Source organism: Pelmatolapia mariae, linkage group LG2 (genome assembly GCF_036321145.2).
Source record: "Pelmatolapia mariae isolate MD_Pm_ZW linkage group LG2, Pm_UMD_F_2, whole genome shotgun sequence".
In the NCBI taxonomy this organism is placed as follows: domain Eukaryota; kingdom Metazoa; phylum Chordata; class Actinopteri; order Cichliformes; family Cichlidae; genus Pelmatolapia; species Pelmatolapia mariae.
In genome coordinates this window covers 7,392,248-7,410,615 of record NC_086228.1, presented here as the reverse complement: position 1 = coordinate 7,410,615, position 18,368 = coordinate 7,392,248, and the positions used below count along the sequence as shown (strand labels likewise).

Here is an 18,368-nt window from a genome sequence, read left to right as displayed (position 1 = left end):
AAAAAGTGCTTGCATGAATGTGTGTGAATTGGTAAATGGTGCATGTTGTAAAAGTGCCTCGAATGCTCAAGTAGTAGAAAAGAAAAAAAATTAACATGCAGTGAAAGGAATAATTATTTATAGTCTGAAACGTCTTGCTGTTTTGGCTGTTGTCTTCACCCTTGATTGCTATCCAATCCACAATGCACCCACGAGAAGAGTTTCACAATTGGAGTGGTGCAGTGTCTGCAGTGATGGGATGGAGTATCAATCCATTTGAAGAGAGAGTGTGAAAGCAAAATTGTGCATTTACTGCTCAGTCTATGTTCCTGCCCTGACATCTGGCTTGTTCCAATGAATGAGCTGGAGAAGGTGGCCGTGTAGAGAGACAGGTCTAGGCTTCTCTGCGTAGACCTCTGCGACCTGGACCTGCAGAAGCAACAGGAATTGTGATGGGAAAAGAACATATATACTGTAACTGGAAAAGTCCAATATTTTCTCTCTTGTATTGAAAAATGTATTTTTGCAGATTATGATTGAGCAGGAGACCACAGAATATATATCGCTATGAGTTTAAGGCCCCCAAAGTAGTTTTGACAGCGTTGCAGCTGCACAGGGCATTGAAAAGTAGTGAGCCTTCACATACCAACAGTGCATGCTTTTAGAGATCCTTTGTGCACTGCTTAACGTGTGTGTGCACATAAATTGAGTGTAAATGTACAGAATTAGTACAATGTGCCCAGTATGCAAAGCCAAGACCTCTACAAGTCCTACATATTTGCACATTTCCCCTGAGTTTTTGGAGCACTGTGAATCACATCCAACATGGACATTTTCTTGTCAGAAAGCCTGTAAGTCTGCAGTTTTCTTTATTCCTCTATCTGATGATTTTTCTTTTTTCGACCACAACTTTTTTTTTTTTTTTCTTTCGCCTTCATTTTGGAACTGCTCCTTGTAATCAATCGCAGCGTGCCTGTTTGGCTTTGAGCTTTAATTCCACAATAACGCTGATTATTCTTGATTCATCCACATGTGTCAGATAGCATCATGGGTTCATTACTTAAGTCAGGTTGGGTTGACAGAGAAGGTTGTTCACTGGGATGGAATTACTATGAGACCCAAGACAGGATATTGGCAAATAGAGCAGGTCACATATCATTGCTGGTGAAGTCATGGAGATTGGAAATGTACAGAACACATGCTGCTGATGAACTTACTGTATATGTGAAAAAGATGAGTGAGGGATGAAGAAAGTTAGATTAAATGTAACAATATAAGTAGGGTCAAATATTCAGATTCTAAGCAGTACATTCACCCTGCTATTAACTTAGTAAGGTCCTCAAATAAAGCAAGGTTTGGAATCTGGCAGACCACTTGGGTAGTCGGAGGAGGAGATCTGACAGCAAATATCTACGTACAAGTAAAAGTACACTCGTAATACTTTGCACGTGAAGCCTATCAGCAGAGAATGTAAGAAGCAGTTAGTCGCTGTTAATCAAATGCACTTTATGAACTGATCATCAGCAAGTGTGACCACCTCTATAAAAGCAGAAATTCACTGCAAGGTCAGACCACCCAGGCAGAGAAACTACATTCAGGTGTGTGGTAACACCATGCCACCATCTTCCCCGAATCGGCATCCCATCAAATTCACACCAAGGTCAGACCGTGCAATTTGCAAAAAAACTCCAGAGCTTCATCTTCAAGTCCACTAGCTCCAGTTGGCATGTTAAATGTTAAATTTCATGACAGTATAATTAGAAAAAGAAAACTTTGTAAAGATGAGACCAAAGTGGAGATGTTGGGACATTATTCACTGGTTTGTCAAAAACTAAATGGAGAATATTAGCACGGATATCTCATACTAACTTTTAAGCACAGTGGTGGAGGGTAGACGGACTTCTCAAAGTATCCTAGAGTCAAATGTGAGGTCATCTGTTGGACAGTTAAAGCTTGAACAAAGTTGTGTCGTGCAGCAGGCCAATAAGCCCAAACAAAGCAGTAGATATATAACTGTATGGCTGAAAAAGAAAAGAGTGAACCTGACTGCTGTGGTGGAACGTTAAGAGAGCTTTGAGGTTATTCAAGTTATGTAAAGATATTGAATCCTTACTTTGTTTTTCACAGGACTGCATAGAAAACATTTTGTATTTTTCATATAATTTTACATATAAAACAAAACAAAAAAGACCCAGATAACTTCAAAAAAAACCACAGTGATTGTGAATGCACCACTCCTTCTTAGATCCAAATGCCCATTCTCAGTTCCTTCACGAAGCCGGGTTCAGCATGCCCAGTCATGACTGTGTAATCTACACGCTCTCACCTTGGTTTCCAAAGTAGCTGTAATTGGCCTGTCTATTTTAGGTGTAAAAACAGAGGAAGCACAAACCAGACAGAGGACCTAGCTCAAGGGTAAGGTCTAAGGGCAATAGGTGTGAAACACCTGTAACGAAAAAGAAGAGAGGTGGAAATAATGGTGAAAATTAGAAACTGCTTTCAAATGGTTGGAACTGCACAGATATGCAGGGCTTGAAGAAATTTGAAGAAAGCTGTGGGAACGACAGAAGGTGGAAGCCTTTTGCAATAAGATAATTGTTAAAGCAGGAGTTAAGCTGCCTTTTGAACATTCACACCATGTTTCCTCAACCATGGTGTACACACACACACACACACATAAATACTGGAGTATTCGTGGTGATTATTGCGATTTTCTCTTTATGCCTCCGCACTTTAAGATCAACCCCCGCGCTCTCCATGCCCAGGTCTCCAGTTTTGCCCTAACATGTTCCAGAACTTCCAGAAACTAGAACCACATTTTATGAATGAATAAAGGCTACAAAGATAAAAGAGAGTTTTTACCCTGTTACAGACCACCATTCACCATAGGCTGGCCCCGGACGAAACCAACACTTCAAAAATAACCCCGTCAAACTACCACTGAACACACTGATGCTGTTGATGTTTGTCACGTTAAAGAGTCTGAAACTTTTATCTTCAAAAACTGTTGTCCAAATGCGCTGAAAGGAGTCCTGATACTTTGTATATTTGAGGCACAATCCTTTGTTGAAGAAAATATGTTAAAGTCTGTATTGGTAATATCAGATATGCTGTTTACTATCTGCTTGCTTTTTAACAGTAAAGACCTGCATCTCCTAACTCACAACCTTTGGTTTGGTATCTGTGCCTTTGTTGAATGATAATGTTGGAAGGACATACACAAAACCCCGTCCCAGAAGTGCTATGAAACATCCAGCCTGTCTTTTTCAAACTTGACATGTCTTGCCATGATTTTTGTGGGACTCGTATTCACCGTTTCTTCAGGTCTTCACCTCTTTCAGGGTTGCGTGTTGTACTCTTTGTAAGCTTTGCAGGATGTCCACTCTTAGCGAGAGTAGCAAGAGCGCTGAATTTCCCCCATTTGTAGACGGGCAGTCTTTAGAAGAATTTAGCCCTTTCAAGCTGTGATCAAGGCATTGTTTACACCCATCAGTCTTGAGGACAGCCGATTTCATCCTTTGTACGCCTTTCTTTATATCAAGGCTTACCTCTAAACCCACACTTTCAGTCACAACCCCTGAATTACATCACTTGACTCCAACTCCTTTTGGAGGCATCATTAGCTTAGAGGTTTACTTATTTGTTCCTGTCTGCACTGTGTGTGATTATTCAGTATGTTCAATAAAGCCATGAACATACACCATGTTTGTGTCATCATGGTAATCACACCACTTTTTTCTAAATTTGTAACTTAAATGACACCCAGACCTCATTTTCTAACAAATCTATGCAGACATCAAAATTTTGTTGCACTTATATGATATGTAATGACTTCCAGGAGAAGACTAAAAAGAGTTTGTTATACAGTGTGCTGTTATAAAGTCAAACTAGCTGGCATCAGTTTTTAATATTTTACAAGCCAGATGCAATGTGAAAATTGAAAAGCAGGTTGCTATAGCGACAAACCTCCAAATCTGCATCCTCCCTCAGTTTTGTAATTTAAAATCTACAAAAACGTAAAAATGATGTTTCTTCAGTTTATGTTACTGTCATGTGCTAGTGTTTTACTGTATTACTTGTGACGTCACTCTTACTGTTGCACATAAACATGTCCGCATCAGTTTCTGCCAAGTGTTACATAAGTTTAGGCCATTATTTACTCAGGCAATGAGTTATGAGATGATATTTTTCATCATGCTCATTGGTAAACATTTTCTTGAGATGAAAAAAACTTTTCCAAAAAGTGGGGAAAAAAGTTTTCCACCCTTCCATTGCCTTTCTGGCCTTAGTTTGTGCCTGTATGTAAATACATCTGGTAGCACCTAAAGGCAAAAGTTCTGTCCTCTGTCTGCTGAACTTTGGGTGCTTTGGTCTTCTTTGTTGTGATCTGACGTATTTGCTATGCTTGGCTGGGGCTGGCTGTGTTTTTGCAAGGATACTGTCATTGTTTTGACTGCATCTTTCTCTGTGTGGGGCAGTCCCGTCCCTGCCTTCACGTCTCATTTTGTGTCACACGATAAATACCCATGCGGCCTTTCAGCACCAGCTCAGCACTCAACACAAACCACCTGCCAGACATCGCAGCGGCAGATCCAGTGCAGAGCTCCTTTGTGTCTTCCTCTCCAACCTGTGCGCACTTCCAAACAAATATAAACACGTAATCAAAGTTCTCTACAAGTATACACTGTGTCACCCTAAAAACACAAATGACCTGTCAAAGATTATGCGAACCCACATCAGTGCCGACCTGATGAGTTTTTAGAGATGGAGCTCGTTAGGGCAAAATGAATAATGCAGCAGACACCTAAACAACCCTGCAGCTTTAAGAGCATACATACACCGCTCGCATGCAGGTTTACAGCGGCGTCACTCAGCTTTGACGGAGTGTGCTAAGAAAACTATATGTTGATCACACTCATGGGCGTGAAGCAGGCATCCAGTCTTTCGCACAAACATACTCAGCGAAAGACGCTCTCCTGCCACGCAACACTTGCAGAAACTCAAACACAAAAGCCGAAACTCCGCCGCATCTTATTTCCCAATCAAAGATGACCTTTGCTTGAATACCAGAGAGATGTTTACTAGCATCCCTCTCTAACCACATATCAACAGTCGCAGAGCCAAAGTTCAACCCACATGAGAGGCAGACAAGTTTTCTAAAGACAATTTAATCCACAAGAGGTTTGTATTACTGATGTGATTCAGGCTGTTCATCATCTGGTGAGACTTCCAACAACAGTTCTTACACTGCTTACCCTACTTTTTCTGTCTTATCTGCAGGAATTACAAGAATAAAATTATTTCTTAAAACCATTTGTACTAAGCTTTGGAATATGAGGGACATTTTTTGTACATTTTCTTTAAAATGGTCGAGTTTGGTTTAAAACAAGAGGTTTGTGGCGACGTCATGCCAGGAAGTCCAGCTCAGCCAGCAATCCTGGTACATCAGCAGTGTATAGTTGAGTTCACTGCAACCTGATACCTCCGTTGACACCTTCTTTTATACATCCAGCCTTATATATAGCTCATTGTTCACACTTTCTACTTTTCTTGTCAAGGAAAGGCTGTGTGGCAGACAGGATGTCTACCTGGGGAAACAGGAGTAACTCAAAAAAATCAGCTTTAATGCCGTCAGGCAAAAATAAAGTCCAAAAGGCAATACTGAACAGGGGCAGGAAATCGAAATACCAGAAACCACAGAGCACAGGGAATACACACAGCATTAAGAAACAGCACAACAAAGGGTAAGGACAACATATATATACGCCAATAAGGAGAGGAGAGGTAATAGGTGGCAGGACAAGGCACAGAAAAAATAGCAAAATAAAACAGGAAAGGGTAGACAAACACAGCAACACACAGCAGCTTCACACTAACTGAAATGCTGGGGAAGACTTCAAACTTGAAAGAGAAACTCAAAAACTAAAAGCATGAAAGTAATTTCCGAAAAGCTCTAAACAATCCCCCAAAACCACAAACTAATAAAAAACATGAACACGTATACCCCATTCATCTTCTTTCTGACAGTAGTCAGTGATGTTTGCTCACTTCTGTACCCCATAAACAGGGATTGACGTGGGATTGGGTAGATGGGAGGGACCCTAAGATCTAGGGATAATGTGTGTTTTCCCCACTGATGAGGAGGAAAAAACATCTAAATTAATAACAACAATGCATGTAAGCTTTAAAATGTTTAGTTTATCATGTATCACTTGCTGATCAGTTTTAACCCCTGAAAGCAATCTCTCATCTTCCTTTCCTGTGCTCTCTTCCTCATGTCTTTCTCCATCTGTATTCGGACTAAGAGTGAGGACATAACTAGTGAGACCTAATGAGTGCCAAACGGCACAGGAACACTTTGTGCTTTTGGTGATATTTCTTGAGCTTTATGAAACACTGCCAAAACTTTACTAACATAACTGAAGGATCTGTGTCCAGTGCAGGCAGAACCATGGGGCGAGGTTACTTTATGACTTGTTACGTGAGATCTCTACGGCATCAGTGGGAAACAACATGAGGCTGCAGCATATGAAAAATGAACTTACTGGATATTTTTATGTATTAAATTGCCTGTGAGATTTAATTAACTGAAGCTACTGGAAGCCTGCTTTTAGCCGTGTCTATACTGGGGTCTTTGTTGCTGGTTCCAGAACAGAGCCATAAAAAATAAATTATTGCGAACAGAAATAATAATTTTCTCTGACTAAAGTAAGAAGAATATTAAGTAATCGTTTGCACATATATATGATATGCAAGGTTGTTATGATATCTGTCACAACGAGATTTAATAGGTTTGAGTTGGAATTTTCTAACTATTTTTCCTGCTTGATTTGGATATCTGATTGTACCCACTATGAGATCGGATATTCATAAACCCAGACTGAGCCACTGAACCTCGCCTGACCCAGAACAAGAGAGATCCGGGGCAGCTGGTGAATGAATCATCGTTACGTGATTCACATCCGTTGTCTTTTTGTCTTTTTGTAGCTGTTTACATCCACAGCATGTGTCCCCCAGCTTGCTGGAACAAAACTTGGACAAACACGAACGTAGACGGATCAGGAGACGACAGAGACAAGTAGTTTTGTTTCGGGCAAAGAACCTTAACAGCTGTCCACATTTCTGCGAAACTGGGGAATCCTCGCAATAGTGCCTGATGTCAGTATTGGTTTGCAGTGACGGCACTTAACCTCGCCTTATGAGACCATAAATTCTGTCTTTGACAAAAGGGGAAACAGTTCGTTTAGTTGCTATAAACATATTTTGCAAGTATAATCTTGAGTCAAGTGTTGCAATATTAGTGTCAGCATTTCTACAAATGTGGTCAAAATTTGGCTTAAGGTGATTTTAACTCACCAGCATGTGTAGAAAATTCAGGTATCTGCACAGAAAAACCTCTTCAAAGTTTTCATGATTGTAACAAAAGATGGAAAAAATCTATCATTAGTGATTATCCATCTCTGGCTCTCTTCCCCAGCGTCTTTTGTTTGAATTGCAAAATCAAGAGATGATATGCTGTAGGTTCATTACCTAAAGCTATTATGAAAGCAAGAAACAGACCTTTTCGACTTTCCTCTCGATATGCCCAGCCCACTTTTCCCGTTCTTTGCACTAAATTTAATTTTCCCATATTTGTGTGTGGGGAAGGTGGATGGATGGATTTTAGATGACTCTTGTTGATCCCACCTAGGTTAAACAAAATAGGACCTTAACAAAGATAAGGTGGGCTCAGTTCTCAAACATCGTGCACTTTATTCTCTCGAAGCTCCCTCTTTCCGAGAAATGTCACAGTAGCTCAATCATGCCAAACTTCAGCTATGAGAAACAAACAGGAGTAGTTGGAAGATGGACTGGCGTGTATGTGTGTGTATGTTTTGTTGATTTGAGACCACGGTGGGTTTAAATAGTTTTTACAACCTGTAAAAACGTTGATGGAAAAATGGCTTACGGCGCCGCTCAGGTCGATTTCACTTATCAGCAGGAATTTTGGATTTGCCTGAGTGTGTGTGTGTGTGTGTGTGTGTGTGTGTGTGTGTGTGTGTGTGTGTGTGTGTGTGTGTGTGTGTGTGTACGGGTTCGTACTATCCTGGTGGGGACCAAAATCTGACTTTTACTATCCTGGTGGGGACTTTCTGCACCGTGGGGACCAAAATCCAGGTCCCCTCGGGGTTGAAAGCAATTTTCACACTCAAAATGCGGTTTTACTGTCAGGGTTACAATTAGGTTATGGTTAGGTTTAGGGTAAGGGTTAGGGTTAGGCATTCATTTTTAATGGTTAGGGTTAGGGTAAGGGGCTAGGGAAAGCATTATGTCAATGGGATGTCCCCACGAAGATAGCAAACCAGACATGTGTGTGTGTGTGTGTGTATGTGTGTGTGTGTGCATGAGAGAGCTTATCCACAGGGCTGTGATGTTCAGTATTGGTCAATCTTTAGTGGCTTCCTGAAAGATACTGTGTGAAGACTTGAGAAGGATGCTGTATCTAAACAGAGATCCATGTGTTTGTTTTTCACTGGTTTCTGACATTCTCTCACACACATAGAAACTCCGAGGGGGGTATTGGCTCACTTGTGGTCTCCCGGTCAAACCTTGAATGCTCCTTGTGTGGAGCTTGAGATCGAGTGCTTCGGGCGAGCGTGCACATACACGCACGCGCACTTATCTGCAGTTCAAATGAAGTTCCTTGTATGTTTCCGTGTTATCGTGCTGTTCCCAGGGATTTCTTAACATGTGCTCAGCTGAGTGAGCTCATGCGTGTCCAGCGTTTTTTTTGGGTTTTTTTGTGCATTTCTTAAAGAGATCTGCACACATCACACATGTTTATATGTAGCCTTATTTCCTAAATATCCAGTATTACACATTTATCAGTTCACATTTTTTCTACCTTAATCCCATACGTCTGTTTGTTTAGCATCCTCCCATCTGTTTTACAGTGTGCAAATCAACCAGTCACTCTGGGAAATGTATTGCTGCTTTGTCTTGGAGTTGTACAGTCATCTTTTAGTCAGTTAGCAACCTAGACCTCTAAAGAGTATAATGAAAACCTGCTTTTGTGTGTTATCATCCCATTAAATCATCATTATATGTTGTCATCACTCCCATAGACATCACAAGTAGGCTGCCTGCACCTAGTTGTAGGCTCAATAGGCTGTTATCACTTGGAGTTGGTGCAGCATTGCTTAAATGACATAATGACCATGTTTCCACTTTGAAATAACAACACATATGGAGGTTGGAACCAGAATGTCACCCAGGAGTATGTGTGTGATACTTCATTTTTCATTTGTTTTAGACTTATTGTTTTTAATCTGCTTTACATTTAAACTTTACATTTGCCTGCACAACCTTTCTGTTTCATGCCTTGCACACTTTGACTGGATGATACCTGCTGAGATTTCTTTTACATGTGATTATTCAAATAACCTCAAAATTGCTGACTCTACTAGACTGAAGAGTGTCCTTGCAGACCCGTAGGACATTTTCAACTCCTTTCACCTCAGCTGACCTAGAAATGCCACAGTGAAACAGAAAGACAGAGCTGAAACCCAAGTCAAGCCACGGCCATTTGTTTGCATCTCAGACGATATGCGCTCACCTCGCTGTTCTGGAGTAGGAATCTGAACTGCTTTCACACATGCCTACACTCTGCTCTCCAGCCCTGCTGCTTTTCCCATTAATTCCTCCAGTCAATCTAGTCCTACATCAGCTTGTCATCACCCGCCACAATTCCCCCTCAACTATGCCACTCAGGACTAATCACGCTCCCACATTTCAGTCACTCTGACGCCTGCCCCTCCAGTGTTTGGCCACTAACCTGTCGACATGCAGACGGCCGCCTTTCAAGTCTCAAACAAAGGTAGAGCAGGCATGGCCCGTGGTGACCCATATCTTATGAAGTATATGCTTGGTTAAGGAAGAATTTTATGCACCCAAAGACCATATACGTGCAAGAGTGAAAGCATTCAACCATCGATCCCTGCTGACTTCGTTTTGTCTGCCAATCCTTTCCTCTGTCATTTTTCTTATATCTGTAAGGCTCTCTTTCTCTGTCCTCCCCATCTAATTTCTCTACCTCCTGGTCTTTCCTCCCTATCCCATCACTCCCATGCACATTCCTTGTCTCCCTGTTTCCAGCTTTTTCAGCTTTTCCAATTTGTCATCTAGCATCTCTCTCCATCTAGTCTCTTTTCAGAGGCCTTGGACTTACTCTAGCATCTCCCACTCCTGTTTATGACGGTGGAGGCTGAGGGAGGGGAAGTCAAGCCCACTGTGAAATATGGAGGCTATTATAATAAGGCTGGCATCTGTGCCTGAGGTTTGAAGGTGTAGAGGTGTTAAAAGTGTAAAACTGTTCAAACATAAATTTTAAATGAGAGTCAGTGCAGTGGGTGCACAGCTGTAGCCCACGCAGTTTCCTTTGTTATTCTTTGTTATTTTATTTTTTTTCGTTTGCCAGCAAAATCCTGTGGGAGCTTAAAATGGCAAATGGAATCACTTACATACAGCATAAAAATATGATTTAGTCGAGCACTTAAAGGGTCAATCTTCATTTCTTTAATTAAAGTTATTACTTTTTTTTTTTTTTTACTATTCCTTAAATCCCAGAGTTCCAGTGTCATTAATAGCTCATTGCTGTTGCATTAAGGAGGATGAAAGTAGGAGAGGCAGACATGAGTAGGAGGTGGGAGACCATGATTGAGGTCTCCTTGAAAGGGCTGGCAGAGTCAGGAAGTGATTAGGCCACTACAATACCCTCAATAATGACAATAGAAAACATGCTCAGAGCCATTTATGTGGAACCAGTGTGGTTCTGATTTCACTATGAGAGCAGGGGAGGATGGTCACATGGAACAAAAGACAGAAGAAGTGAGGTGTTGCCCACAGAAGAGTTTTAGACCATGGGAAAGCAAGCTGAAGGCTTACTTGTTACTTTAGCTGCCCTGTTTTCTTGCCATGTCTGGATCCTGTGCAGTAAATTGACGGCAGATTTGCCTTTTGAGATTAATTTTTAGAACAAGCAGAATTTATTTTTCACAGAGAGGTTGACAAAAACAAGTTCTGACATGCAGCAGAAAGAAAGTGATTGTTTTGAGGCTACCATAAGTTCTGTGTCAATCAAATGACTCCCTATGAGCATGCGCTTGGTGACAGTGGGAAGGAAAAGCTCCCTTTTAGCAGGAACAAACCTCCAGCAGAACCAGGCTCATGCAGGGTGATTCTGGTGCTGGGAGTAAGGGGAGGAAGACAGAACAAAAAACACACTGTGGAAGAGAGCTAGAGATCAACAACAACTAATGATTAAATGCAGAATGGTGTGTAAGCACATGGTCTATACAGCCGAGTATAAAGATTTTTGATACTAGAATAACCCCGTTTAGATTAGAAAAAACAATACTGGACAAGTAAGTCAAAGTCCAGAGTTTATTTATTCTGATTATTATCATTCTTCTTCTTCTTCTTCCATCTTGTCTCGCAGGTTTGAGAAGAATCTCAAAAAGTTATATCGAGATGTGTGACTCGATTAAGAATGTTTTCCTATTACTTTGGCAGCGATTTGTCATTTATAGTAAATTCACAAAAATATTTAACATGGCTGCTTCAGTAAGGTGAATAATGAATAGTGAATAAAGGACGCCTGTCAGTGTTTTGGGCTTTTAAAATAAAATACTCTTGATGACGAATGACCTGACATGGTTCCATCTACCAACAATATACATCCAATACTTCTCACAAGCTCCAAAGAGCAATTCTTTCCTTCTGATGCCTCTCTTGACACATCCTTTCAGCTCCTATTGCCTCCTTATAGCTGACCCAGCAGTAGTATTGACACACTCGTAAGTTAATTCAGAATATTTTTTTTGGTGTTTTGCTTTTAATGTTACAGGAGGAAATGGAGTGAACATTCAACTGTGTGTTAGACAAACCTGCGGCTAGCATGTCCCCAACGTAAGAGAAATATTAAACTGAAATTGCAGCATCCAGAGTGCATGGGAGCTGCTCTCAGGACACATCCGCTTTATGGTTGACAATCACACAGGAGAAGTCGATTTCGAATATCGATAGTATCAATACCAGTGCCGATATTTGTATCGGATCAATACTAGCACCAACTGATCAATCTTTTTTTTTCAGTTTGTAGCCACTGAACTGTGTTAAATGTATTTCCTTTATTTGAGAGGAAAAAAAGAAACAACCTCAAACATGCACTGTAAAAAATGTCTGAACCTTTTTGTGCTGACTGTCATGTGTTTTGGATTTATAGCCTATGGTGCATTGAAACAAAAGAAGCAGACCCAGAGTATTTTAGGGACAAGCACATTTAATTCAGTTCAATTCAGTTTTGTTTATACAGCTCCAAATCACCCACAGAAAAACCCAACGATCATATGACCCCCTATGAGCAAGCACTTTGGTATATAGCACCAAATGACAACAGTCGCCTCAAGGCACTTTATACTGTAAGGTAAAGACCCATCAATAATAGGGAGAGAACCTTAACAATCATGTGATACCCTATGAGCAAGCACTTTGGTGACAGTGGGAAGGAAAAACTCCTTTTTAACAAGAAGAAACCTCCGGCAGAACCAGGCTCAGTGAGGGACAGCCCCTTACATTTCAGGTCTCCAAAAAACCAAGTTTCAGAATGCATGAAAAACTGAAAGGTGTGTTTTATTGTAGTAACTCATTATTCTGAATAGGAAAAACCACAGTGATTTAGTGATCAGTATCAGATTGATGCCTATATTTGCAGTATCGCTCACCGCTACCACCACAGGAGCTTATCCTGATAGGGCAGTAGGCAAAAAGAAGCAGTTTGCATGCTGATCGGTTCAATCCCTACTGTAGCTCCTCCGATCTGCATGTTGAAGTGTCCTTAGCCAGAATCCTAAATCCAAGTTGCCCCTCATAGATGGTTAAACAAAGAGCTTAAAGACATCGAACATGTGAATGCATATGCTTATGGGTGAATGAAGCGTGTAGAAGAAAATACTTTGAGACCTCTTTACTTAAATAAATAAGCCCACAAAATATACTCAGCCTGTAATATTCTGCTTGGGTGTAATGTAATTAGCTATAACACTGTGGCAAACTGTGCTAAAAATTTGCAGTGTAAATTAGAGACTAATTAGAGACTACGGGCTGGTCTACTATGCACCAAGCAGCCAGCTTGGTGCATAGCACATATGGAGAGAACTTGGAAAACCTTTTGTGGCTAGCTACAGCTTTTAAGCCAAATGGGAAGCTTGAGTGATCTTTCTGAGCCTGATCACAACCCTATTTTTCTTTGGGGTGCAATTAAGTGCACTAGTTGTAAGAACAGTACCTCTGTGAAATCACCGAGCAGACACTGACGCAAATCAATGGAAGTGTAGAAAATGACTCATGGTCTTCTAGCAGCATGAGGTCTAACGTCTCACATCATCTCCCGTTCCTTCTGTAGCTTTCTTCCTAGTTTTCCAAGCTTGGCAAGAATTCGCCAACAATGACAAAAAAAGCTTTTTACTAGAAAGGTCACAGTGGAGGCTGCATCATAACAGGACCAGAGGAAAGTTGCTGCATGAAGGCCAGAGATGAATGTGATATTCGCCCAACATGAGGGGAAGAGTCCTGTACACACATGAAAGTCTTTGTTCAGCCAAACTGAAAGTCACAGAGTGCATTTAGTGCTAAAGAAATCTTTTTCTGTCATTTTATTTTTGTTTCTCACATCTGAAACTGAAACTACATGTGCAATTTGTGCGCTGACATTTTAGCGCTTTGCCAGCTCGTACGCATTTAATGCCAAACAGCGCTCGAGCAGCAGAAGCGAAACGGCGAGTGAGGTTGAGTCGTTTTCTACTCATCCCTGCGGTGCTGATTTTGGCAACTCATTGCTCTGTCTGTGTTTCCACAGGGCCTCCAGGAAAACGTGGAAGGATGGGAAGAAGAGGGGAACCTGGTAAGTAATGCCCATCAAATCATTTAACAGTTTATTTTTCCTTTTAACCTCTTTTCCTGGAAGACGCACACTTTTTTTTTTCTTCATCGCACTCACACACCATCCCTCTTTTTCCTGTGTGACTGGGTAAGTTCGAGGCGAGGGCCCAGCAAAGGCAGTGATCCATGAGTCAGGCCACTGGATGATGGGCTTCAGTTGGCCCTTCTCCCTGTCCCTTTCCATTTGCGCCGACATAGTGCTAACTCTGGCCATGTGGTTCCACTAACTTTGCCCAGATGTCAGTCGTTCTTGCTGAGCGGTAGCAGCTGCTGTAGTACAAGCCTAATGAGTCTGCCTCGCCAACATCGCTACCCACCATTATGGTGCTGCTTTTTCAATCGATCCAAACCACAAAAACACTCCACGAGGAACCAAAACAGAGCAAGGACATAAGTCTTGTTTCACAAATGTCATCGTGAAAGATGAAGCGGATGTTGTACAAGTCTCACTCATCCCGATTTTTAAATGTTTCTTATTAAAAGTGGACTTCACGACAGTATTAGGCAATTTGATTAAAACCTGCAGGATATGTGTCACTGTCGTAAAATTTCCATTGTGGTTGTGAATCACTGAGGTGGATGTTTACAGATGGGATCTGTTCTTGAGAACACGGTGACTAAGTGAAAGATCATCAGTGATCTGCTTGTCTGCTTACTTGATTTTATCTGATCAAACGTCCATCATTTAGGTGACCGGTCGAGCAAAACGTCCCATAAATCTCAACTCGGAATTGCATGTTTTTTTTCTGTTCTAGAGGACGGCCAAACAGTATATTTCTGTTTTCTAGAAATCGCAGGAGAAGGTGAACACTATCAATGTGTTAGTCTGTTGCTGGCATGAACGGCCTGTGTGTGGTTTGCGCAATTTGGTTCTCTTTGGAGATGCAAATCTTAAGTCTTAATCTTACCGTTTACAGAGTTTCACTCATTTTCTGAAACTACTAAAAAAAACAAGAAGTGAAATTAGATTTGTTAGGGTCAATTTGCTGTGGCAGATTTGGTGGACTAGTAAGTGTTCACGGTAGCGTTACGGTCTCAGCGGGACTGACCCAGTTCAGCATTATACCTTACTCATGTTTTTAATGGATTTTGGAGAGCAGTAGTGACTGGTCTCAAATCTCGATAATCAGTTTACTGTCTAACTAAATTTACATTAGCATAAAATTTGGAAATCCCTTTGGGTGTCCTCCAGGTCTGTTTAATGGAAACCTCATCATTACGAGCAGGGGTGGGGAATTAATTTAAGAAACTGGGACTGTTGTGGAGGCCCACACCCTTGGGAAAATTAATTACCCACCCCTGATTTGGAGGATGTGTGCTGCTAAGGTTTCAGCCGAGAGTGGACGCCTATTTGAGGCAGATGGTCTGTGTCTGAAAGGCTGTCGTGGTTCTGTTTAGGCTATCGCTTGTATTTTTTAGTCTCTCATCCTCACATTGCATCCTGGGTCAGAGCGAGTACGTATATGAAATGGAGAGGCTGTTTCGCCATCCTGATGCTGATGACTCCAGGACAACATTTTAAAAGGCCAGAAGAGGTTTTTCTCCATTCTCTTAGAGGAAAAAAAAACAAATGAGAGTGGAGAAGAAGGCGCACAAACACGAATAACAGGAAAGAGGGCAGACAGAGTAGTTAAGCATCTTAAAATCAGCCCTCGCTGTCGTCTTCTCTCTTACATGCCTCGTTTTTTTTTTTCTTTAAATTGTTTCCTTTTCTCTTATGTTTGCTGCTGCGTCTCTTTGTTTCTCAGTAGTCTACAAGCACATATACACACCTGTCCCAAGTTCAGTAGTTAAAGCTTGTCTTTCTGTGTGGCTTTTCAAGCTAGTGTGTTTGTTTGCCTAACCGTCTGGCCCGGGAGGTCCCCGCCGAAGCATCCAGACACAGATAAACTTTCATCCCTCATGAACCTAAACGCCTCCCTCCTCTTCTTCTTGACACATGCTCGCTCCTAAAACATGCATTTTCATCTCTCTCTACGTATGCAAAGCTCCTGCTGAATCAAAGAGCCCACTTCAAGGCCACAATAGAATCTGTTCATGTTAACAAGGATTTTTGTGTGTGTGTTTTAAGGAGAGCCTGTTTTCAGTCTTGCTGACTTTATGTTGGTGTTTGATGTCGTACTCATGCTGATGAGGTATGCTGTACTGAAGCTGCAAAGGTGGCAGAGCCCCAAGTGACATCATACACTATAAGCTGCATTAATCAGCATCATTATCGGTTTTATCGGATAGCATATTAAGGAATAGCTAATAAAAATTCTGCTAATGATGCGTTCACTTTGTAGGGATTTAAGTGATTTAATAGTGCTCCTGGTCTTAGCCTCGGACTTTAAGGAGATTATTAAAAAAAAAAGGCCACTAACAGCAAAAGGAGTTCTTTGATCATTACTTTTGTTTTCTGTTAGGCAAAGAATGAAAAGCTGAATGTAGTTTTGCTGCTGAGGCTCAACATCAGAGCATTTCAATCACGACAGAAAGACTGCCCTGGAGAAATCTCAGAAGCATCTCATTCTTTTTTTCCCCCCCAACTTTAAAGGGACAGACAGTTTGCCAGCACGCCCCGACCTTTTTACTCGCTGTTTTTCCGCCATCCAATACGCCCTTATGTTCTTAAGAAACAAAGTCCTGACATGACTTCATTTCCTAATGCAAAACATGACCCATTATCCAGCAGTCTGTTTATCATAACGGGTTCACCACAAACTGCGCTGGCGGCAGCTCTAATATGTTTGTTCTGTACTGTATTTAGGTGGTTAATTGCAGCCATCATCTAACGAACCACATTGCATGTGCAGGTTTTTTATTTTTTTGTTTTTTTTGTTGCAGACCACTGTTCAGAGGAATTGATTGCTATATAAACCAGAGCCTGCTGCAGCTCTCGCATGTTGTGCTTCATGTGTCAGTAGAGACTTGTAGCATTTAATTTCTAACGCTTGGTTTCTTTTTTGTGTTGCAGGGCTTCCTGTAAGTACCATTCCACCTCATCCAGGTAGTGTGAAAACAAACTAAAGAGAGGTTTCAACATCAGTCACGCATGCACACGCATCCACCTTGTATCATCCCTCGCTGTGCGTCGTGCACGGCCCAGCAAACTGCGGGAGTTGCCAGAAATCCTTTCACTCACAAACATACAGACTGTCACAGACTCACTCACACATGCATCCACAGAGAACGCCAATAAATGGACCACCTGTGCATGTGGGTGTCCATGACTGTGTGTTTGAGTCTTTCATGGTGATGGTTAGGGAGGTGTGACTTATTTGCAGTGAGTTATTCTCCTCTGTGGGACTGTAACTCCTGCTGACACTCTGACACACTCGGGAGATAAAACACACCGTTACTCAAAGCCTTGTACAGAGTGGAAACTGATGCAGCTGCCTTCAGATTTGTTTTTTGTTTTTGTTTTTCATCTGCATTTTAAATGTCCAATTTCAGTTTTTATTCCCTTCTTTTTCTTTCTTTTTTTTATTAAATTGTCCCATGTGGCACTGATCAGATATGCAGAATTGGAAATGCTCTGAAACACACCGTGACGCGCTTCCGGACACATCAGAACAAAAACAGCATGTCCGGCCAACCAGGATCTGTTCGATTGGTCTGCATCTGGTCCACACTAGGTGTGCATGAAACAATGTCTTCTCTTAAAGACTCCCAAAAACTTACAGCCTGCATCCCATAAAGTTGATGGGAAGGTGTGGTAATCCAGTCACTCGCTACTCTGCAAAGTAGCAATCTGTCAGTGCCGTTTATCTAAGTAATGTGCAGTGGCTGGTACTGTAGACACAATGAAAACAACTGATCTGATTTTGTTTTTGTTTTTTAATTATTTTTTTGTGTCCAAGTGGCTTTTAGTTTAAAACCGTGGTTCATGTTTGAGAGCAAATGAGAAGAGAGAAAAAAAATCCCAGAAAATGTGAGTCAAAAGCTGTGGTGTAAACATATGACTAAGTCCTCGCTAGTTCATTCATTTCCAAATACAAATTTAGTCTCCATTTACAGTAAATTATTTCATTCAAGAATTCAATGTTTTATATGAATAAATAAATAGTCAGCCACAATCCTTTAAATCATTAACCACTTGTCTCCTTTTATTATGTAGGATACCAGGCTACATGTTGATCTTTGTGAGTTTGTTGTGTGCAGCTGTTAGTGTCTGTTCAGCCTTGATTAATGCTTCATGCTTCAATGTCTAACCTCACCAGGGCAAGGCTGGACGGGATGGATACCCGGTAAATTAGATTTTTATTTATCCTGTCACTCTATTCACTTCACCTACTCGTGTGTCTGGGCCTGGATCTGTTCTAACTTTTTCCCCACATTTATTCTGCCTTTTTCTATCCCATCATCTTCTCTGCTTTTTCTTTCTAAATTACTAAATTAACTCATTTACCCTTTCCATGACTTCCTCTTCA

The 18,368-nt window shown here is 41.2% G+C and overlaps 1 protein-coding gene across 1 annotated transcript in view; it reads left to right on the top strand.

The window, feature by feature from the left end:
- The window catches only part of col23a1a (collagen type XXIII alpha 1 chain a), a 129,841-nt gene that overhangs the window by 76,462 nt on the left and 35,011 nt on the right, over positions 1–18,368 (top strand). Inside the window, exons 3-5 of the mRNA XM_063492300.1 lie at positions 13,874–13,918; positions 16,028–16,035; positions 18,159–18,185. Of these exons, the coding sequence (XP_063348370.1) occupies positions 13,874–13,918; positions 16,028–16,035; positions 18,159–18,185 (80 nt within the window). The remainder of the gene's footprint in view (positions 1–13,873; positions 13,919–16,027; positions 16,036–18,158; positions 18,186–18,368) is intronic.